This window comes from Mauremys mutica, chromosome 23, assembly GCF_020497125.1.
Source record: "Mauremys mutica isolate MM-2020 ecotype Southern chromosome 23, ASM2049712v1, whole genome shotgun sequence".
Lineage (NCBI taxonomy): Eukaryota > Metazoa > Chordata > Testudines > Geoemydidae > Mauremys > Mauremys mutica.
The window spans coordinates 18879462-18901042 of NC_059094.1; the positions used below are offsets into that span (position 1 = coordinate 18879462).

Below are 21581 nucleotides of genomic sequence, written 5' to 3' on the forward strand. Positions count from 1 at the left end.
GCGGTGTATTTCTCAGTCCGGGGTGGGAGGGAGGTGAGAAATACCGAGGCGAGGCCAGTTTGGGTTTTCTTTGCCTGGTTAAATAGCAGTCTGTGTCCTAGCGCTTTCCCGGCTCCCTCCAGCCCCTCCTGGCTGGGCAGTTACGTCTGCTCCTTTGGATCAGCTCGGATCAAGGAATCCGCCTGTTGAGGTCCAGGGACAGATGCAAGCCCCTCGCTGCACAAGTGGAGGTGACTGGCGCATGCCCACTCCCAGCGCCGGCAGGGAGATCAGAATCTGTCCCTGTGCAAGCGGGTGGTTCCCCCCAGTCCCTGTCTGGGCAGCAGGGCAGGGCAAAGGGGCACGGCCGAGCCAAGGGGTGCCATGCACAGCTGCCCCAGGCTGGCATGGGAGGGCAGCTGGCTGGCTCTGGGCTCCTGTCCCCTCCCCCTACAAAGGCTCCAGGCATCCCTTCTACCACCCTCCTTCCCCCTGCAGCCTCCCCAGGAAGCTGCTTACTGGATCCTGGCTAGGCAGAGCCCGTCTCCTCCGCGCTGTCAGCCTGGTGCCCCTGCCCCCCAGAGGCCTCAGTCCCGGAGGGGGCCCACCTGGCACCCAGCCCCCTGCCCTTGTTTATCAGCTCGGTGCAGGTCGACACAAGCCTCTCTGCATTCTTGGCAGCCTGCTCACGCTGGGGCTAGGAGGGCACATCTGGAAAACATCTGGGTCCTGTTACAGCTGGCGGCAGGGGGCTGGGCCCTGGTGGGAATGAGCTATTTTTGTACATTGGGCTGGGACAGTGGGGCTGTGGCCTCAGGCGGGGGAAGGTCTCGTTCTTCTCCCACACACAAAGGCGGGGGGGCTGCCCCAGGACTGTTTAGTGCAGCTGCAGCCTGGCAGAGGCAGCCCTGGGCTGGACCGGGCTCAGTACAGCTCGGGCTGTTCGGCCCTTTGCTGCCTGGGAGCCAGCAGGCTGAGTGATCGGCCCCTTGGTGCCATGTGGTGCTGCACCATCGTAGGCAGGTGGCTCTGGGCTGCCGTGGGCTCAGTGCCAGCTCCTGGAAGTGAGAGGCACAGGGGCGTCCTTCACGCTGGCTATGGGGCTAAGGGGGGGCCAGCAAGCGCAGCCCCATGCGCCCTGGGGCGTGTTTACACAAGGCCCTGAACAAACAGCAGAGCTGGCCGGGGCGCAGAGCAACGGGCAGCCCCTGGCTCGGGGAGCTGGGGACGGGGTGGGGGGAGAGAGCTTGCCATGGACTCTGAAAGCAGGCCAAACCCCAGCGAGCTGGGAGCCGCCCCATAGCCCTGGCTTGCGGCTGGCTGCAGTAACCGCAGGCCGCTGGGCTACCCTGCTGGCAGCCAGCCCAGAACCGGCAGTGCTCTCTCCCTCTTTCCCCCCCCCCCCCCCCAACATCCAGGAAGCAGCCAGTGACTGATGGGGGCAAGTCAGATGCTGCCGGAAAGGGACAGCAGCTAATTTTAGCAGGAATGCTGGGGCCGGGGCAGGGGAGGGGAAGGAGCCTGGGAAGGTTTCTCTAGACAGCAGCTCCTGCAAGGCAGGGGGAGGCTTGGGCTCAGGACCAAGGGGCTGAGGGCAGGCACAGCTGCTGGGTTGGGGCTCCTAGGTGCCCTTGGGCTTCTGCCTGCCAAGGGCGCAGGCTCTAAGGCCTGGACCCTCACTGCTCCTTGCACCTACTGCCCTAGCAGCCACTCAAAGGGTTCTTACCCCCAGGCTCCAGCCAGGGAAACTGAGGTGCAGGGCGGGGGGGTGTTGACCCAACTGCACAGCAACTGGGGTCTAGGGACAGGGATGGAGGGGTGGCCTCACCATGAGGCGAACTGAGGCAGCTGCCCCAGGTGCCAGACTCGCTGTGTGTGTGTGTGGGGGGGGCACCACTAGGACCCAGAATGGAGACTTTTCAAGGTTTTGGCCTGGGGAAGGGGGCATCACTTGAGCTCCCCGCCTCAGGTGCCAAAACATTGTGGGCCGGCCCTGAGGCCTGCCCCTCGGCCCTGCTCAGGGCCGGTCCTGCCCGGTCCCACCTCGCCATCAGCCAGGTCTTGAGCTTGCTGCATCCACTCCCACAGGGCCCTGGGTGCTGCCCTGCATTGACTCTGTGCTGGGTGAATCCTTGGGGGGGCAGGCACGGCCCCCGGGTGACTGGAGTCTGTCTCTGGAGCACGGGGCTCCCTGCCCTCATCTGGCATGCTGGGGGGACCAGGCTGCTCCCAGCAGGCAGAGCTGAGCGCCAGGGTGGGGCACTGCCCCGAGGAGAACAGCTGGGGCTGGAAGAGGGGCTAGCCCCAGATGCCATGAGAGACCACACAGCTCCAGGGAAGGGTTCATGCCGTTTATAAAAGCACATTTCAGGGCCAGAGGGCTCTGCCTACGTTGTGCTACCCACGCTGCCCTGGGGGCACTCCCCAGAAGGGCCCCTCGCCAGTGAGACCGTCCTTTGGCTGGAGCCAGGCACTGCATGCTGCTGTGGGGCTCCCCCCCGCTCCTGGGCACAAGCCCCAGTGCCCCTAGCCCGGGCAGAGATGGCCAAACGCCCTGACCATGTTGCCACAATTAACGTCCTTTGCAAACCCTGAAGTGAGACGTCGGGCTTGGTCTAACCCCCCACGGGCCCCGTGCTCTGGGACCAGGCTCCAGGTGCAGGCTGGCCGGGCACCTACCAAGCTGGCCGCAATGGCAGCGTGGGCCTTGCAGTCAGACCAGGGAGCTGTGGTGGTGCTGCCTGGGAAAGCACCAGTGACCGACCTCACCCACCCTGCTGAGCAGCCAAGGGGCTGGTTTGGGGCCAGGCTCCCAGGGAGTGGCTATGGGGGTGGGGGGGGTGGAGGGAATCGTACCAACTGCTCAAGGTGCAGAAATGTCCCTGTGCTGCACGGTGCCACCCCAGTGTCCAAGAGGAACACTGCACCCAGCCCTTGCCCCTCGGGTGGAGGGGAGAGACAGCCCATGGAGAGGCTCCCTGCTGCCCTGGGCGGGAGGCAGGGGGGGTCTCTCTCTCTCTCTCTCTCTCTCTCTCTCTCTCTGCAGGCAGATGTGGGGAGGCGGGGGCCGTGTGTAGCTGTGACGTCCCAGCTGGAGTTGGTTTCAGAGACGCTGGGGAATGGGAAGCTCTTCCTGTGACAGAGACTCCCAGCAGCTTCCTCTGCCTCCAGCAGCCCCCACCCCCTGTCGTGGCTCCAGGAAAGCCCAGCAGCCTGCTGCATTCCCAGGGCCTGGCCCAGACAGGGGGCCCAGAGTGTAAGTTTCACGGTCCTGGGCCCAAACCCTTGCCCATGTCTCTCCCTTCCTATAGCACCGGAGTGAGACAGTCAGCACCAGCAGCAGCTCACCACCACCCCGGCTCCTTTCACGCCCCCAACCACCCTCAGCCAGCAGCCCAAGCTGAGCCAGTGGCCAAGAGGAGTGGCTGGGACCCTGGGCTGCCGGGGATTGGTGAGCTCTGGGGCTTGCCTGCCAGAGGGGTTGGCAGGGGCTGGACTGCTGGGCCAGGCACGTGCATGGGCCTAGCAGGCACTTGCCAGTGCCAGGAAAGGGGTCCAGCCGCATGCCCATGGGGTCAGCAGGGTTCTCTTCTCCTGCAAGGGCTGGGGGTGCCCCCATGGGTACAGAGCCCTTCGGCCGTGGCCATGCAGGACCAGTCACTGCACAGCCAACGGGCAGCTCGGCCCCATGCCTGCCTCCTGAGCCGTGGGCATGGCGGGCAGCTGAAGCGAGCTGGGACGGAGCAGGGAGAATTAACTGGGAATGTTGCATGGGAGTTTTACTAGTTTACTGTCTGCATTAATACTAGAGGGGGATGGGAAATCAGGGGGTGACTTCACTAAGGGATGATACCTGCCGGCCAGCAGGTAAAGGCTGGCGACTGCCCTCTGTAACCTGAGCCCAGGAGGGGGTTGTCAGTTCCCTGCCCCGGAAACTGGACAAAGGCTGGAGGAGGAGGCGGGGGGGGGGGGGGAGATGGCTGGAGGGAGCTTCAGTTTGGAGCTGGCTGGGGAGATGGGGGGAGGCCTTGAAGCTGGGTCTAGGCTACCCACACCCCAAGATGGACCTGACTGAGGGATCCTGTTCTCTGTACCTACAAGCTCTGTTCCTGTCGACTAATAAAGCTTCTGTTTTACTGGCTGGCTGAGAGTCACGGTGAATCGCAGGACGTCGGGGGTGCAGGGCTCTGACTCCCCCACACTCTGTGACACGAGCACCCCAGGAACTACTGCTAACAGCCCAGTCCCTATCGCACTGCTCCTAGCCTCTAAGCTCTACCTTACCTAGCACTCTGCAGTATGTGGGGGCAAGGCCCCGGGGGGACCCGTTAGTCCGGCATTGTCCCTCCAACACCAGCCAGTACCAGGTGTTTCAGAGGAAGGGACAAAGCCACCCATGGGGGCCCGTTCTGGGAGTGTCCGTCCTTGAGCCCCAGTCCATCCATGCCCCAGCAGGACCCTTCCAGTTCTCTCCTTGCTGCCGTCTCATGCACTTGGTTCGCTGAGGGTGGGAAGCCAGCCTGGCAGGCCCTGCATGATGTCCCTGATCAGGTGGGGGCAGGGAGCTCCTGCAGGAAGAGCGGGGGGATCCCCATCACCAGCGGTGAGAGGGGCCCTGAGCAGTCAGTTAACGAGAGCAGCTCCGTGGGGAGCTTGGTGCTTGGCAGAGCTTGGCGCCATTCGCTCCGCCAGTAACAAACGCCATGCACAGCTGGCGCCAGCTAACGGGGCATTTCAGGGGGCCAAGCCCCGCCCGGCTCGCACACAGACACGGTGCCCAGGGCTGTGCAAAGGGCTGGGGAACATCTCCAGACTCCCGGGCACCCTTTCTGGGAGTGCCCAAGAGCAGCGTGTGCAGGGGGCCCTCCGAGCAGGGCCCCACGTGGCTGGGGGGCTGCCGTCACAGTCTAGCTCAGGGAGCTGGGCAGCCAGGCCCCGGGCCCGTAGTCAGTAGTAGTGCACTCTGCCCACGGTGCCCGTGCCCAGGATGTCCGGCTGGCCGTTGCGCCAGATCTCCCGGATGATGCGCTCCCGTTCCTCCAGCCGCTGCGCCCGCTCTAGCTCCTCCGCCGAGGCAAAGACGTTGACAGTCAAGGTGCCATCTGCCGGGCTGTGGTTCTCCAGGGGGATCTCGGTGATGGGCAGCGGGGACTCCGTCGCTACATTGTCAACCGTGTCCTCCTCCTCCTCCTCGTCTTCCTCGCTGACGTCCCGCAGGCTCCTCCTGGGCTTGGCAGGGAGGCTGCGGGTGCGTGGCTGGCAGGAGATGCGGATCACCAGCAAGCAGAGGGTTAACACCAGGCCGAAGCAGACGCCCAGGACAAAATAGAGGCCAAAGCTCTCAGGATTGTCTGGCACGGAAACAAAGGGGAGGGGCTTGAGTGAAGGGACCTGCCGTGCTGGGTACCACCCGCCTGGGCACCCATGCCCAGCCTGAGGGCAGCCAGACAGTGGGCTCGCCCTGGGAGGTTGGTGTCTGCCAAGCCCTTAGTTCCCAAACTGGGGGGGCAGCTAAACACCTGCCCTGCTCCCCCCTCCCATCTGCCCCAGGAGCAGCCAGTGCCCAGCACATCCCCTCCCCCACCCCGACACCCACCTCGGATGTGGGCGTAGGCGGCCATGCTGTTGCTCAGTAGCTCCATCTCCCGCTTGCGTGTCTCCATGGTGGCAACACTGGGGCTCTTGCCAGGCCGAAGGGCGACGTGCTCGCGGCACCTAGGAGACGGGGGCTTGAAATGGGGCTGCCCAGGCACTGCCGCCCCCACCCCTTTGCGCCTGCTCCAGCCCCTCAGCCCTCCCTGCTCTGGCTGGTGAGGGCCATGGCTGGCTCTGAGGGGCAGATCCGCCCAAGGTCTGGGCCTGGTGAGGCCGGCCGACGGCACTGGCTTAATCAGCCCCCTGCGAGGGCCAGGCACTGTAATGCCAGCAACCCGGTGCCCTTGGGGGGTCCTGTGATCGCTCCGGCAGGTGGCCGGCCCAGCTCAGAGGCGCCTCTCGCCAGCCGTGCCCCTGCCAAGCCAGAGCTATTGGCGTGTATGCGCCAGGCCACGCCAGGAACCAGCTCACTGCTGCATTTATAGCCCAGCGAACAGCTGCAGGGGAGCTCTGGGTTTTTAACATGATGCCACACACACACCACCGCCACTGCAGGAGTTTGGGTCATGTCCCAGCCTGGGGCTGAGAGCTGCCACACAGCTGCTGCCCACCCGTTAGCTGGGTGCCGGCTCCCTGACCCCAGCCCACTGCCCTCTGCGGCCAGTTGCTTCGGGGCGGGGGGGGGGGGGGGGCGGGCCTTGCATGTCTCTCTTGGGTTTCAAGTGGAGCCTGCAGCCCCACAACCCCCAGCCCCAGGGAACAAGCGAAGGGAGTGCACCACTGGGGCTGAGCTGGCCCCCGGGTTCGCTCACAGGAGCTGTCGGACTAATCAGCACCAGAACCAGCCAGCCCAGCGCTTCCCACCAGGCGTGAGCAGACACCCACAGGGACTCCTTTCCCCACAACACTGCCCAGGGCTCTGGGTACAGGCCCCTCCCTATAGGTCGTGCCAGGGGGACACTGCCCCAGAGAGGCGTGTAACCAGCGCTATCCTGGGACACACGCCAACAGGGCCACATAGCACTTTACAGCTGCCCAGGGCCCTCCCAGAACCATGGGCCAACAATGGGGAAACCGAGGCACGGAAGGGGAAAGTGACTAGCTTGATCGTAGCGCCAGGAAATGGACCCCAGCAGCTCCCGGCTTTGTGCTCAGGCCCCTGGCTGGCCTCGTTTCCTAGGGGCTGCAGATGCGGGGCTGGTTGGTGTCCTTTGTGCAGCAGCGGGTGGGGAGTGGGAGGGATGCTTCACCGTGTAGGGGCTCAAGCAGCACCCCAAAGATTACCAGGGTGACTTAGCCAGCCCACCACTGCAGGCACCCAAAGGCCCCAATAGCTGGAGGCATCGGGTGCCCACATGGCTCCTTGGCACACACAGACATGGGGGGTCAGCGAGGCGCGGGCATGGGGGGGGGGAGGAGAAGTCCTTACCGGCTCGGGATGCCAGGCCCTGCTGGAGGAGCTGCAGCAGATTTCGGAGCCTTCCCACCTTTTTATTGCCTCGGGGAGGGGGCTGAGCTGCCCATTATGTCCATGTAGCTGCACACCAGGCATCTGGAGCAGCACGCTGGGCAGGGGGGATTAGCCAGGATGCTGTGCCGCGAACGGGGGCCCCCGCAACAGGCAGCACGTCCCCTCCCGCACCGGGATCCTGGGCCCAGGGAGCAGGCCCCCCTGCAGATGCTGCCCCTGGCACAGCCCCACCAGCGCCCGGCCCCTGGTGCGAGGGACAACCATGCCCCCGCCTTCCCCGCGGTCTGGAGCAGCAGTGCTGGCTGGGGAGCCGAGCAGGGGCTCCCTCGCTGGTGAGCTGGGCGGCGGCAGGACACACTGACAAGCCGGGAGCATATGGGGGACATGGGAAGCCAGGGCCCCAGTTATCACAGGAGCTCCCTGGCTCGCCCAGGTCCCTGCCCATCTCTTCCGAGCCGCTGGGCTCAGCTGTCAGCAGTAGAACCCCCCCCCCACACACACACACCCGGGTGCAGGTTTGGAGCAGAAGCACCTGGCTCCATGCGTGACCCTGAGGGCACCGTCGTGCCATTCCCGCCCCCCTGCCCCTTGGGCCGCGAGGCGCAGCGCCCGGCACGCAGGCCCCAAAGGGCAGGTGGTGTCAAGGAAGAGGCAGGCGCCAAAGCCAAACCCATTGCAGCTGGAGGGGGAGCGAGCGGGCGGGACTGGAAATCCAGAGCAGACACTGGGCCCAGCGGCTGCAGAGGGAGGGGACCGCCCAGCAGCTGCCCTGGCCAGCCATCGGAGGCTTCCCCGTGGGGCCCAGGTTCCCAGTCGAGGAACCGCTCGGTGCTCCCCTTCCCCAGGGGGAACACGCCAGAACCCCCAGCAATCCCCCTCCCCCCAGCACAGTGAGAGCATATTCCAGCCCCCGCGGGCCCATCGTCTCCAGGGCTTGCATCCCTGGCCTGGGCTGGCTGGCAGCTGGACAGATGTTAAGAAGCCACTGTCCCAAGTGTGCTCCGCCAGGCCCCCGGCGGCTCTCCCTGGGATACTCCAGCAGGCTGCAGCTCTCCCAGCTCAGCCCCGCCACCGCTGTTCCCCTGCCCAGATCTGCCCCAGACCGTTTCTGGCTTGCGCTGAGTAAATAGGATGATCCCAACAATGTGTGGAATGGCAGTAAATCTGCAGACGCCGGGCTCCTGACCACACGCTCTTGGCTGGGGGCTCTGGAGCTGCAGATGCAGAAACCAGCCGCAGCCGAGCACAGAAACGCCTCTATTCTTTCCCCTGAACGTTTTGGATGAATTTAGCACTTGAGCAATTAAAGGGCTAGGAACATGGGCTGGAGCCAGGCTCAGAGCCGGCAGGGAGGGAGCCAGGCCATGCCCCTCTGCCAGCGCGACCCCGCTCCGAGGCCCCCCAGCGCTGCGGATGGCCCCTCAGTTCTGATCTCCAGCCCCCCGAGCTGTCGCAGCCCTGCATTCTCCCCCACCACTCTGCTCCAATCTCTACCCCCAGCCCCCTGCTCCCCCAGACCTGGGCCTGAGGGAACCCAGGGCCCGGGAGTGGGAGAACTGAAACTTACTCCATGCGCTTTGGCCGATCCCCTCTCAGCACCGGCTGCCATGAACCCGCTCTCTCCTTCAGGCCTGCCTCTTCCTTCAACCTCGGATCGTCCCGCCAGCCCCCTGACTGCCCCCAACACACGCTTCAAGCAAATGAGGGAACTAACCAGACGCTGCCCTTCCTTTGCAGTTCAGGTGTGGGGCTTTCCATTGCCTTCTGTCCATCGCCTGCCCTGGTCTGGTGCCTGCCTACCCTCAACTCGTTGGGGGCAGGCACCGGGTCTTATTCCCTTCCTGAGAGCCGGGCATGTGGCTGATGCTGTGCTGACGTTCCTGTGCCTTAGCAGCTGTGAGGGGCGGGCTGCCCACGGGCAGAGGAAGGCTCGGAGCGCCCGTTCCCTGGACCATGGGAAGTTTAGTGCTTTAATAACCATTTGTTTCAAAGGAACCAAATCTGTGGGAAACTCTGATTAGGGCCTTTGGCAGGTTTCTAAGTACAAGGGGCCAGTTTACTCCCCCCCCCCCGCTTTTTAAATTAAAACCATAGCGCTTTATCTGCAGGCCATGTGTTTACTTAGCCCGGGGGCAGGGGGGCAGAGAGAGGAGCCAGCCGGGGTTGGGAACCTGGGGGCGGGGGTAGAGGAGAAGAGGCAGAGGGAGGGGGGAAGTGGAACCAGGAGTCCGGGGGTGGCCGGCCAGCCGGCCCGGGGAGGGTGGGGGGACGGACCCTAGTCACCTCTTCCCGAGCTGCTTGTTTTGGGGCGGCCTGGGCTTGTTTTTGAAAGGCACATTTATCTCACGAGACTTGGCAACTTTGGCTTCCTCCCCGGACAGGCCAGCGGTGGCTTTGTGGGGTGGAGTAATGGCCCTGGTTTGCACGGGCCCCTTCCTGTGCCCGGGAGCAAGGATTACACCTGGGGCTCGGTGTCCCACGCTGGGCAGTGACTCTGCCAGTGCAGGCGGGGATGGGGCAGACGGGCAGCATGGCAGGGCAGGACAGGGGTGCATGGGCGGTACATGAGGCTGCCAGGGCCACAGCAGCTGCTCCACCAGCCGTGTGCCTGCAGAATCGACCCCCCTCCCCTGCTTTAAGGTATTGGTATTGGCCTGGCTTCAGCCCTGGCGGCTCTGCTCCCTGCCCCTCGCTCCCTTCCCTTCCACCGTGGGGGGAATTCAGCCACCTCGGGATCTCCCTGCTGCTGGGGCGGCTGGGCTGGGGGGCGCCTCTTGGCTGCAGTGGGGCTGGATCAGCCGTGGCCCCACTTCCCAACCCCCCCCCCCATCGCTCCCGGAATGGGGAAGGCACAAGGTGGGGATGGCAGCGCAAACCAGCGGGACCAGCTGTGTGGCGGGAGGGTCCCACCTGCCTGGGGGCTGCCGTGAGATTCCCAACTGCGGGGCAGGAGGCAGCTCCTGGCAGCCCTTGGTGGCTCCTGGCTGGGGGCGCTGGCAGGACCTGGGGGGCCGAGCCCCAGGCTGGAATCCACAGAGCCGCCTGCAGGGAGTGGCGCTGGGCCTGGCCCCTGGCTGCACGTGGGAACCCCGGGGGGACATGGCTGGCGGATTTGAGGGAGACGCCCGGTTCCTGCAGGCTCCAGGAGCACAGGCTCCGTGTGCTGCCCAGCTCTAGGGCTCCCGGAGGAGGGAGCAGGGGGAAGGGTGGCCCAGGTGCTCCATATTGTGAGTGACCCCAGCCACGGGGGTCACTCAGCCAGAGGCCAGAGCCCTGGTACTGGGGCAGCAAGAGCAGCAGGCAGCCTGATGGGCGTCGTGCACAGCATCCCGCGGCGCGACCAGCCTCGCCGCCACCGCCAGCAGCCAGAGAGCCAGACACAGAGGGCGGCCGAGGGTGCGGGACAGAGCCCGGCTGCCCGGCCCTGGCAAAAGCTGACCAGTGTCGCTTCACCGAAGGAGCGGGCCAGGGTCACTGCTGAAGTGCCTGGGACCGTGAGAGTCTCCCCACAGCGGCCCTCCCCCCCCGCTGCGCTAGGCCAGGGAAAGGAGGGGCGCGCCTCGCAGGCACCAGCTTACCCCTTGGGCTGCCACCTTCACAGCAGGGGCCTGGCGGCTCGGGGGCTCCCGGCTCCCCCCATGGCCGTCCGCAGGCGCAGGCTCTGGAGCGCCCCGGGCCCTCTGCAGCTGGGGCGGGACAGGAGCTGGCTGCCGGCCCCCCCGGTGCAGGCGGCCAGTGGAAAGAGCCGCTCACTTCCTTCCAGATGTGAGCACAGGCAATAATTGTTAGACTCCAGGCTGCAGCGCTCACAGGAAAAGTGGCTGTCGGAGAGTGGGGGGGAGGGCAAGCCTGCCCCTCCCCCGGCCGTCCCCTCCCCTCCCCCTTGGCAGGAAGCTCCACAGGAGGGAGATTTAAAGGCAATGGGAAAAGGGGGCGCTGGGCCCCTATGAACCCTCTGTCCCTCTGTCCTCAGACTGCCCCATGGATCCCCAGGGCCTTTCGGAGGTGGGGGAGCCACAGCAGGGACGAGCTAATCCCCTGGCACTGTGTTGGGGAGCACAGGGGACCCCTGGGGCCCAGCGCTGCCCAATTCACTTCTACTGTGCGGGCCAACGAGCCTAAACACCTCCAAGAAATGCTCAGGCCAGGCTGAGGTATTTGCTCAATTTCCATCTCAGGCTCCCTTGGAACGTGGCTCGAACACGTCCCAGACGCACCCAACCCGGGGCCCCAGGCACGGCCCAGTCTGCCCAACATGCCTCCCCTCCCCCAGGCATGTAACCCTCGCCACCCTCTGAAGCCTCAGGCCGGTCTGCGGCCAGGACGAGGCTTTGCACCGAGAACTGGTGCGGTCTGACGCGTGGGGGAAAGAGTCAGGGTGGATTGGAAGGAGCGTGGGTAGGAGACGCCCCCAGAGCTCCCGCGACTCTCCCTGCACTCGGGCCCTGGCAGGGGTGAGCTGATTTCCCAGAAACGTCTCTACACAGGGAGGAATGAGGAAAGAAAAGCAGCAAATATGTGACACATCAGCAGAATTGTCCCTGGACAGGCCATTCCTAGCGCTCCCTGCAGGCAGCTGGGCCCCTCCAAACGCACAACAGCCCTGGCATGGGGCAGGGCTCCCAGGGAACCCTGACCCGCAATGCGGAACCTGCCTCTGGCCCCCCAGGAGCTCAGTGGGGCAGTGAGCCCCTTGGTTCCAGCAGCCGAGGTGACTGAGGCGTGCACTTTGCATGCCCTTGCAGTGGGTGCTCCAAGGTGACCAAGGTGCTTTTGGAAACCCCAACCTGGGTCCCTGACGCATTCGATGCCCCTGGGGTGGGACGTGAAGTCTAGTTCGATCCCAGCAGCAGCAAGGGGCTCCCTAGATTGGGAGCCAATCCTGCTGCAGGACTCCCCAAAGCCCACACTCCTGTGCACTCAGGCCAAGCCCTGCCGGCAAACTGCTCATCCAGCATGGGCCTGCCGCAGGGGCCGCACCAGGGAGGAGGAGCGCCTGGTTAATGATTGACACTGAGTCGGGTGTGCAATGCAGGAAGGACAGCAGGGCAGGGGAAGCTGGGCAGGGCACCTGCTCTGCCAGGCTGATACGGGGCACAGGGGGCTAGGTGTCCGTGGTAAGGGGGAACCACGCCGGGTGCAGTGCCAGGGCAGAGGCGAGACCTGCCCTCCTGCCCCCTAGAGCTGGGCACCAGCCTCCCCCCCGCGCCCTTTGATACCAGGCGGCGAAAAGCGAAGCAGGCAGCATTCGGGGGCACCCGGGCTGCCTGGGCACCGGTGTCTTTGGGGAATTCTGGTTCCTGGCTCCTCTCCTTGCCACGGCCCAAGGAAGGGCCTGTTCCTTGCACCCCATTGCGCTGGGGGCTGGGGGCCATAGGAGGGAGTGCCAGGCTGGGGAATCCAGCCGGCCAGGCAGGGTGTGGGCAGTACCCTCCAATGTGACACCTTCTCATAGTGGGACGAGCCCCGTATCATGGCCCAAAGCACAGAGCATGGGACGGGACAGGGGCATGCCCAGGCCTTCCCGCTGCCCTGCCTCTGTCCCGGGAGGGCGTGCGTGTGCAGACGGCTGCAGACAGAAGATGGAGGCCCGTGGTGCTGTGGGTGAGCGGCTGGGGGCATCCGCTCCCATCATGTCAGCGGTCGCTAGGATAGAGGGGGCCATGCCCTGAGCTGGCGTGTGACCTGGCCCCAGCTCTGACCCATTGGGGGCCATGCTTCCCCTCCCCCCCCACGCTGGGACAGGAAGGCTCCCTCCCAAGTGCCTTTTCTAGCCCCTGCAGCTTCCTTTGCAAAGGACTGAGGCCAGAGTAGGAGCGACCAAAAGGGAGCCCGAGCAGGCGGCTGTTGGTGGGGCTGGTACTCACCGGGCCGAGGGGCGCTGGGGGGCACGGGGCCGCCTGGCTGATGCGGGATCTGGGGCTGCGCGGCGGCGGCAGGAGCCGGCTGCACTTTGGCTGGGAAGTGGGAGAGAAAGGTCTGTTTAGCATTAACGCTGCAGCAACAGGAAATAGTTTGGAGGAGCCTGGCGGTCAGTGCTCCCCAGAGCAGCCCATGGCAGCCCCCTCCTGCAAGCTGGGACGGGGAGGGGGGTAGCGAGTTAAACCTGGCTCCCTGGGGGCGGTGGGAGCTGGGGGCAGGGCCCTGAGGAAAACACTTTGCAAAGGCAGCACTTTGTGCATCGCCCTGTACAGGAGACAGGCCTGTCACAGCCCCTGGCTCCAACGCCCTGCCGTCCCCTCCACCCCCCAGAGCCCAACCAGTGTCCCCACCAGCTCTGATACTTAACCCTCCAGCCTCCACCCCCCATCTTTCCTGCTGACTGCTGCAGGGGGCACCCCAGGTTATCCACAGCCCAGGACAGATGCCCCAGGGCTCAGCACCTCAGGATCGTGCTGGGAGCTAGGAACCCTGGTCATATATGACTGGGCCTGAGTCACACGGGCTGCTGAGACTCGAACCCAGATCCCTGGTGTTGCAATCCCCCATCCCCTCACCACACTGGTAGAGACCCTGGCGTCAGGGAGCATTTGGAGCAGGGAGCGAACCTCGCACTCACCCCCGAGCAATGTGTGCTGATTGGGGGGGGGGGGGGGGAACGGGGACACTTACCATCCCCCCCTTACTGCTCTGCTTGGACTCACCCCATCACACCCTGTGAGCGGAGAGGGGTTTGCACAGAGTCAACCCACCAGCCTGTGAGCCCCGCACTCGGTGCAGCCGGCCCTGGGAGAGGGAGCTGGACCCTCCACATGCCACTCTGCATGGACCGGCAGGGCTCTGGCTGTGCCCAGTGCTGGGACGGGGGGTCTGTGTGGGCCTCAACCCCCGTCCCCCACAGGGCCCAGCCCATGGGACTCTGTCTGAGGGAAGCAGCCCTGCTGGCCCCCTCTCCCCCACAGCGAGTGGCTGCTTGCAGCCCCATCCTCCCCGGCTCAGGAGCTCGCAGCCCAGGCCCAGCCCCGCCCCAGGAGGCGAAAGCAGAGCCGGCTGCTCGGCCCACCTTCCCCGCTCCTCCCGAGAGCTTTGCCCTGGCTTCTATCAGCAAGAGTGCCAGGGCCACCAGCCAGGCACCGTTCCTGTGGTGGAGCACGGCCGGCACCCGCCTCTCCCCAGGGCACGTGTCTGCGGGGCTGGGAGAGGGCGAGCGAGGCAGGAACTGGCCTGGCACTGCTGGCTGGGGCAGCGGCTGCACTAGTCCACCGTCACTGGGCCTGAGCCAAGGCATGGGGGGCACTGGCCTCCGCCCTTCTCTGCAGACTGGCCACAGCTCGGCTCGGCTCCAGCGTCTAACCCTGGACAAGGAAGGCTGCAGCATCCGTCGCCTTCCAGGATGTGCGGGAGGGCGGGACAGGCGAGTGCGGGGGGAACGTGGGAAGTTTGACTATCCGGACCCTGGAGCCAGAGCCCCAGCCACTTAGACACGTCCCCCCCCCTCCCCCCAGGCCACCTGCCCAGGGTCGCGCGGCATGTTCAGTTAACCCTTTCAGGGGAGCAAGGAGAACGGGTGCAGCAAAGGGATCTCCTAGCCAGACACTTTACTCTTGGATGGCACAGTGAGGTGCAGAGCTTGGGCAAATGAGGGCTGTACTCCCCCTCCCGAAGCTGAGCTCACCCCTCCTGCGAGTCCCAGGGCTGGTCAGCATCCATACGCAGGGCAGCCCTTCCTGCGGCTCCCTCCTTCAGCCCGGCCTCCTGCCATGTGGCCATGGGCTGGCCCCTTGCTCAGAGAACCAGCCATCTTTTAAAAGAGTCTCTGTCCCACCTGCTGCCCACCTGGATCTGCTGGGGAACCTCTGGGCTCCTGCCCCCTCGGTTCTGTGCAGAGAATCGGCTCATCACAGGAACCCCTCGCGTTCGGGGGAGTCACTCAGCACCGACGGCTCTGCCAGCATCTCTGAGAGGCGCCAGCCCCTCCACTCACTGGCATGCAGAGGAGCCCAGCAAGGAACAGCACGGCCAGACCTCAGGGGAGCAGGACACCAATGCAGACAAGCCTGCATCTGGCCACGGTGCTGTGTATCCCCGCAGCCCTCAGAGAGGGGAGTGGCACCAGAGCACATGGGGGCATGGGTCTGGCACAGCGCCCCCACCCCATCTCCCTGCTGGAGCTAAGACCTTGGAGGGGTGAGGCTGATTCTGCCCCCTTTGCCTGGTCTGTGCAGCGCCCATCTGGCTGGCCTCATCTGGAGTACTGTGTCCAGTTTTGGGCCCCACACTACAAGAAGGATGTGGATAAATTGGAGAGAGTCCAGCGGAGGGCAACAAAAATGATTAGGGGGCTGGAGCACATGACTTATGAGGAGAGGCTGAGGGAACTGGGATTGTTTAGTCTGTAGAAGAGAAGAATGAGGAGGGATTTGATAGCTGCTTTCAACTACCTGAAAGGGGGTTCCCAAAGAGGATGGATCTAGACTGTTCTCAGTGGTGGCAGATGACAGAACAAGGAGTAATGGTCTCAAGTTGCAGAGGGGGAGGTTTAGGTTGGACATTAGGAAAAACTTTTTCACTAGGAGGGTGGTGAAGAACTGGAATGGGTTACCTAGGGAGGTAGTGGAATCTCCTTCCTTAGAGGTTTTTAGGGTCAGGCTTGACAAAGCCCTGGCTGGGATGATTTAGTTGGGATTGGTCCTGCTTTGAGCAGGGGGTTGGACTAGATACCTTCTGAGGTCCCTTCCAACCTTGAGATTCTATGATTCTATGTGAATGCTGAGTGGGGAGTATTGACTGGGGAAGGTTGCAGGGGAGTTGGGACAGCCCGGGCCTGCCTTGGGGAAGGGAGGATACCCAAGCACATAACCTGAGAACCCAGGAAGGGGGTTGGAGGCCAGGTGACACCTCTGCCCAGGACGCTGAACAAAGGACTCAAAGGCTGGGGGAGTTTCAGTTGGAGCTGGCTGGGAAATGGAGAGGGGCGCCCCGATGGGGCTTGGGCTTCCCAAAGGAGCTGTGGCCTCCCTGGGGCCCCCAGATGGACCTAGCTACAGGGGGTCCTGTTGTCTGTACCGGCAAGACCTGTTTTGGACTGTGTTCCTGTAGTCTAAATAAACCTCTGTTTTACTGGCTGGCTAAGAGTCACGTCTGACTGCAAAGTGGGGGTGCAGGACCCTCTGGCTTCCTGGGGCCCCGCCAGGGCGGGCTCGCTGTGGGAAGCACATGGAGGGGCATATGCTGAATGCTTCAAGGGAGAGGAGGCACCCCAAAGTCCTGACTGGCTTTGGGGGTGGGGGGAGCAGTTGCAGAGCATCGCCCGGGAACTCCGTGACAGGCCTCTACGCGGGACCATAACACAGAGAATAAGTAGGAGGCGACTCCTGGGAGCAGCTTGAAATCTAGGCACCAAGGGGGCCTGGCCCGGCCTCCAGCTTTGCGGGGGGTCTGGCTCTGCTAGCCATCCAGCAATGGGGTCTTTGTATGCCACCACCGCTGTGAGGGGCAGGGCTGTGTGCACCCCCCCAGGCCAGCACCACACGGCATGACCCCCATAACTGCAGGTGTGTGTGTGGAGGGGCAGAGGGCCAGGGGAGCTTGCTTCCAGGGGAACATGGGGCCCTTAGCCCCTGTGGCATCCCCGGGTCCTTTCTTCCATCCCATCATGCACCAGGCACTGGGAGTTGCCAGCTGGGACAGCTCCCCTCAGGGCATCTGGGTGGGGCGGACCCCCTGAAACCAGCACCATGCTCCCCTCCAAGGCCCAGACCCAGTTTGAGGTGGATGAAGGGGCTAGGATTTGGGGTGAAGGGTGCTAGGGTGGGCTCTGAGGGGAGCACTGGGGAGGAGCGGGGACAGACTCAGGGTCACGTTGCTCTGTTTGTTCCAGAGTCAGGGCCTCCTGCAAAGTTCTGCTTGGAGGTCTCCATGCCGAGGATTTTTGGTGTTTATTAAATGCACACGAACAGCCTGGCCCAGCCCTGAACTCAGCCCACAGCTGCCTTCTAGCGCTCGGCCTCTGCTCTCGCACTTGTACTGAACCAGCCAGCCACACATTTCCAGGGCAGGTAACAGGCAGCCTGAAAAGCCCTTGAACTGGCTGGAAGAGCAGCCTCAAACTCCCTGGGGGACAGCCAGCCGCCAGCCCTGGGGCCTAGGCGTTCCCAAACCCCGCTTGCTCTCAGGCTGGGGGGCTCCTTTCCCAGCCCCCCTCTGCTATTGCAGGGAAAAGCACATGGCCGTATGGGCCCGGTGCCCTGGTGGTTTTCTCTAACAAGGGGAGGGGAAGCCCAGACCAGAGGGGGTGGGGGTGCAGGATTTGACCCAGCAGTCAGTGATGACACATCCCTTCCCTTGCTGCAGAGGGTGGTTTCAGCCAGCATGTAACGCCCAGTGTCCCCCAGAGGCCAATGCTCAGGGCGAGCCCCATGGCCTCCACCCCAGGTAATGCTACCCCCAGTGCAGAGATGTAGCTCCGAACAGGGAACGCCTGCAACAAGCAGCGCTGCAGCACCATGACCCCTGGCAAAGCAGCCCCCAAAGCAGGGAGCCAGTCAGGCTAGCAAGAGCTGTGCATTAGGAAATGCCCAACCCACCACAGCACCCGGGACCCACGAATCACCCTCTGCAGCAACAGGAAGGAGGCAGGGCAGCCCTCCAGGCTGGGTCATACTCACATGGCCCTTGCCAGCTGGCCCCATGGGCTCCTCACACGGCAGCCACCCTGGGCTGAATTGTCCCCTTGGGAGTGGGGCCTCGGCCAGAAGCGCCACCTGTCCTGAGATCTCCCCAGCACCAGGGCGTTAGCAGGCCCCACATGCTGCTGCCCAGGAGGGTGGGCAGATCCCTCCTGCTGAACCTCCAGTGAAGGGGGCAGTGCCCGGGAAGGAAAGCATCTGTCCCCAACTCCCCTGCATAGGCCTGTAAAGCTTCCCTCCTCTGTCCACACGTGTCTCTTCACCCCATCCCCTTTGCCCGCTTCGGGGGTTAACGCTTCTTGCTGCTTTCCCAGCTCGCTGCCCAGGCCAAGCAAGGGCGTGGGCTCCCCAGCAGAGCAGCACGGCAGGAGCGAGACTTCAGACACGAATGCTGACTGGCCAGTGGCAGGGGCTGTGTCTGCCCAAGGACACTCCAGGCCTGGCTGCCTGCACCTGGCCCAGACTCACCCCCCAGGGGATTCGCCCTCCCCCCAGCCGGGTGAACTCAGTCCAGATGTGAGTAACGCCAGGGCTTTGAGTGCCCTCTAGTGCATCACCCAGGCACTGCAAGCCTGACGCTCGCTCGGGCAGAAGCCCAAAGCAGGAACAAGAGACCCCGCTAGCCCCAGCAGGAAGAGGAGAGAGGGGTTAGGGATTCTCAGGTGGGCTAGTCCTGCTCACCCCCCCGCTCCTTGGGAGGCTGAGCAGAGTCACCGTTCTTCCCCACTCAGGCTACTCGGCGTAGGGTCAAGCTGTCACCTCCCTCCCCCCCCAGACACACACACACATGACGCTGGGCCACGTGACGCCAGTTCTACATTATGAAATTTTATTGCTGACATGCAGGAAGAGTTTTGATGTAGTACAAAAATATGTCTTTATACAAATTTTTTTTTCCATTTTTTTTTTACAATAGGATCCTTGTCTACAGCATGTCATATGTCTAATCTACTGAAACCAAACCCAGCAGCTCTCAAACCCTCCCCTGCCATCTTTTTCCAGTTTCTTTAATATAAACCTGTGATCATTCACTGGTGATGAGCCATTTGCAGGAATACTCAGTATTAGACAACTTTGCAGAGTCCCCAGAATATTGCTTCAACTTTGGGAAAAACACAACATGAACAAGTAGCGAGCTAGACCGAGGGGACGGCTGGGGGCGGAGCGGGGGGCTGGAGGTGCGACAATCCACACAGCGCTCCTGCCTCCGGCCTGCTGTGAGAACTGGGGAAGAGGAACTGGCAAGAATGGGCCGTCAGGCTATTGCCCCCGAGGTCTCAAAGCCCTTCCTGCCTGGCGCAGGGAGGCCTGCCTGGCCGAGCTGTTCCGTGGTGGCTGGCTGGTATTTTCGAGCAGCCAATGGCAAGGGGCTCCGCGTGCCAGCTCTCACGCTGACGGCACTGAGGGGTAGTGGTGCCACACCCGTATGTAGCATCTTTGAACAAAATAAATAAGAGACTAATACGACTTCAAGCTACTGGCTCATCCCGGCGAGCTTGGCGAGGCTGTTTTAGTCCCTGTTAGTGTTCATAAGTCTAACTTCCTGCACACGGTGAATCTGCTTCAGGGAGTTCGGAGGCAGAACAATAATGCCCAAAGCTTACGATTAATATTCCTGCCACCGAATTTCAGTTCGGCCCCCGAGTGCATCAACAGGCAGAATCTACTGAGAAGGCTGCAGATTTAAATACAACTGGGAACAGGCTAAGATATCTCCAGCCTTCAGGCAAGAGACGGCAACAAGCTACAAATAAATCCCACTGCTCAGTCCACGCTTGTGCTCACTAACGTAACAGGGGAACAAACAGCAGGTGCTGCTGACTGCACAGGCTGCGGCCCCACAGCAGCTCTACTGGCTACCCAGTGACACGGGGGCTCAGCCAGCGAGCACCTGTTCCAGGTACTTGGCTGATATTGCTACGTCTCAGCACAAACCCCTGTATCTAATCTAGTGAGAAGTATTTTTGATTTGGCAACCCTGAGCCCAACCTGTGGCCAGCACAATTCCCATCTCCATGCCAGGGGGTCCAGGGATTGCCAGCTTCTCACATCTGTTATTCCAGCATTTCCTCGCACCTGCCCAGCCAGCTCCCAGCTATCCACACTCTGCTTTCTTATATAGCTCCACTGAAATCCGGTGGTTTCTTTGGTTACCACAACTAAGAGAGAGACCATTACATTAAAGCTTATTCGTGTGAGTGCTGCGGGGCTCCAAGTTACGGCCGAGAACAGTGTGTGGTCAGGTCTAGGGGAAAGACCGCATTTGAAAAGCAAAACTGGCTTCTGGGTTAATCAGACGCCTGGATCGGGCAGCGTAGGCCATGGGAGCTCTCTGGTGAGAACAGTTCTCTGGCAAGACCGGCATCCAGTTCACAAAATGAGGCTCAGAAATGATCTATCCTGTTCTCAACACAGCCCAATGCTTATTTAATGGCATTTGGTGGTGGAAGCTGGGGTGTCCCTGTCCACGCTAACTCCCAATGGCCAGCCCAGAGGAACAGCACCAGATTTGCACGTCAGGACTGGGATGGCAAGATAAACTAGAGAGCACATACAGTAGAGGCTTTAGCCAACCCCTCCCTCTAATTCTACACAGATTATTCCGGGGAACTTTTTCACATTATAACTCATATATTATCTGTGTGCCACAACGAACGGTGAAAATGCTAACAGAATTAATGCAAATTTACTGCACCTTAGATAAGCTACTGAAAAACAGAACAAATCATATATTCTCGAGAAGCTAAAAGAATCTGTGAAAGGTGAGAGGGGAGTCAGGGCCAAGATGGGCTAAATGGGGTTCTGCAAAACCTCTGAATAAGCCTGGAAAGACTTTATAGACATTTGTAATGCTGGCCTGAAAGGGTCATTGGCATCTCACCCTGGTTCCACTGCTCAGGAAACTGGCTTTGTTTCTTAGCTGTCCAAGGTAACCAGGATGTTAATATTCGTATCAAGCTTATTAAAGGCCCAAAGTGCTGTTACTGAGACACCAGACACCAGCCAGGATTAGACAAACTATATCCAACCCAGGTGTTGTGTTAAAAATAGAATGAAGGTTTCATGCAGATAAGGGGTGGGAGGGTTCAGGAAATTGTTACTTTCATGAAACCCAGATAAAATTAAGCTTATTCAAACCATATGGAGCAAATGCTACCAGCCAACTCTCCATACTGCACACTCAGCCATGGCACTTGTGCCAGCGAACCGATTTCATCCTTAGTAACCTTCTCCCTTCCCAGAGGCTTTGCTCAAGCCAGAGAACAGCACAGGTAAAAAGACAGAGGTAGATTAAAAAGTCATGATTAAAAGCAGATTAGTCATCCAGGCTTGGATTTAAAAATCGGAGATTCCAAAAGATGCCAAGAGTTCGCTGCTTCCAAAACTACCTTTTTCAAAAGTCTTCTCCCTCCAACAGAGCGAGCATGAGGCGTGTCCCTTAACAGAGCTTGAAGGAGCTGCTACATTAATCTCTATCACAGGGCACGGGTATTGCTGTCGAGCTGTAGTAGCGACGTGAAAGGCAGACTGCAGGATGATGCTTGTGCTGTTGGATGTGTGGGAAGCTATTTCCGAAGGTATCGCTGGGCCAGGATGGCAGCATCCAAAGGGTTCATGGGCTGGGCATCATGCCCCAGGCGCCGCACGGGCGGGATGTTCCCAAACTGCCGCTTCTGCAGGAAGCTCTTGGCCTCGTGCAGCGTGTTCTTCTCCTCAGCCAGGAGCAGCTGCTGCCTCATGTAGTTCTCAAACTCGTACTGTGAGCACTCTTCGGTCACCTTCGCCTGCAGACAACACAAAGCGAGTCAGAGCTGTGGGAGTGCCAGTCCCATGGCAAAGCACGCTTGTGCACAGCCAGTTGGTGTGAGCCCCTGAGGCCTAACAGCCAAGAACTCATTAGCCTTGGC

At 62.1% G+C, this 21581-nt stretch overlaps 2 protein-coding genes across 14 annotated transcripts in view; both read right to left on the reverse strand.

The window, feature by feature from the left end:
- Nucleotides 1-2309: 2309 nt before the first annotated feature.
- EVA1B (eva-1 homolog B) lies at nt 2310-15254 on the reverse strand. 6 transcript variants are annotated; one of them, XM_044998048.1, is made up of 4 exons: nt 14822-15254; nt 12913-13002; nt 5576-5694; nt 2310-5330 (listed from the first exon to the last, which is right to left on the reverse strand). In XM_044998048.1, the coding sequence occupies exons 3-4, from the start codon at nt 5640-5642 to the stop codon at nt 4927-4929; spliced, it is 471 nt and encodes a 156-aa protein (XP_044853983.1). In that variant the 5' UTR covers nt 5643-5694; nt 12913-13002; nt 14822-15254; the 3' UTR covers nt 2310-4926. The 6 variants fall into 6 exon arrangements, with proteins under 6 accessions (XP_044853983.1, XP_044853982.1, XP_044853984.1 ...); XM_044998047.1 differs by lacking the exon at nt 14822-15254 and having other exon boundaries at nt 12913-13028; XM_044998049.1 differs by lacking the exons at nt 12913-13002; nt 14822-15254 and adding an exon at nt 10624-11276.
- Nucleotides 15255-18481: 3227 nt separating this feature from the next.
- STK40 (serine/threonine kinase 40) overlaps nt 18482-21581 on the reverse strand; it is a 39932-nt gene continuing 36832 nt past the window's right edge. For all 8 annotated transcript variants that reach the window (XM_044997761.1, XM_044997764.1, XM_044997766.1 and 5 more), the window contains one exon: nt 18482-21458. In XM_044997761.1, coding sequence (XP_044853696.1) covers nt 21240-21458 — 219 coding nt within the window. In that variant the 3' untranslated portion in view covers nt 18482-21239. The remainder of the gene's footprint in view (nt 21459-21581) is intronic.

Coding starts and splice junctions, on each gene's coding strand:
- EVA1B (XM_044998045.1), bottom strand. CDS start 8,803: ATGGAAAGCCCCACACCTGAACTGCAAAGGAAGGGCAGCGTCTG. Junction 5,695..8,759: donor CAAAGGAAGGGCAGCGTCTG/GTTAGTTCCCTC, acceptor CCCGTCTCCTAG/GTGCCGCGAGCACGTCGCCC. Junction 5,331..5,575: donor CGCCTACGCCCACATCCGAG/GTGGGTGTCGGG, acceptor TTTCCGTGCCAG/ACAATCCTGAGAGCTTTGGC.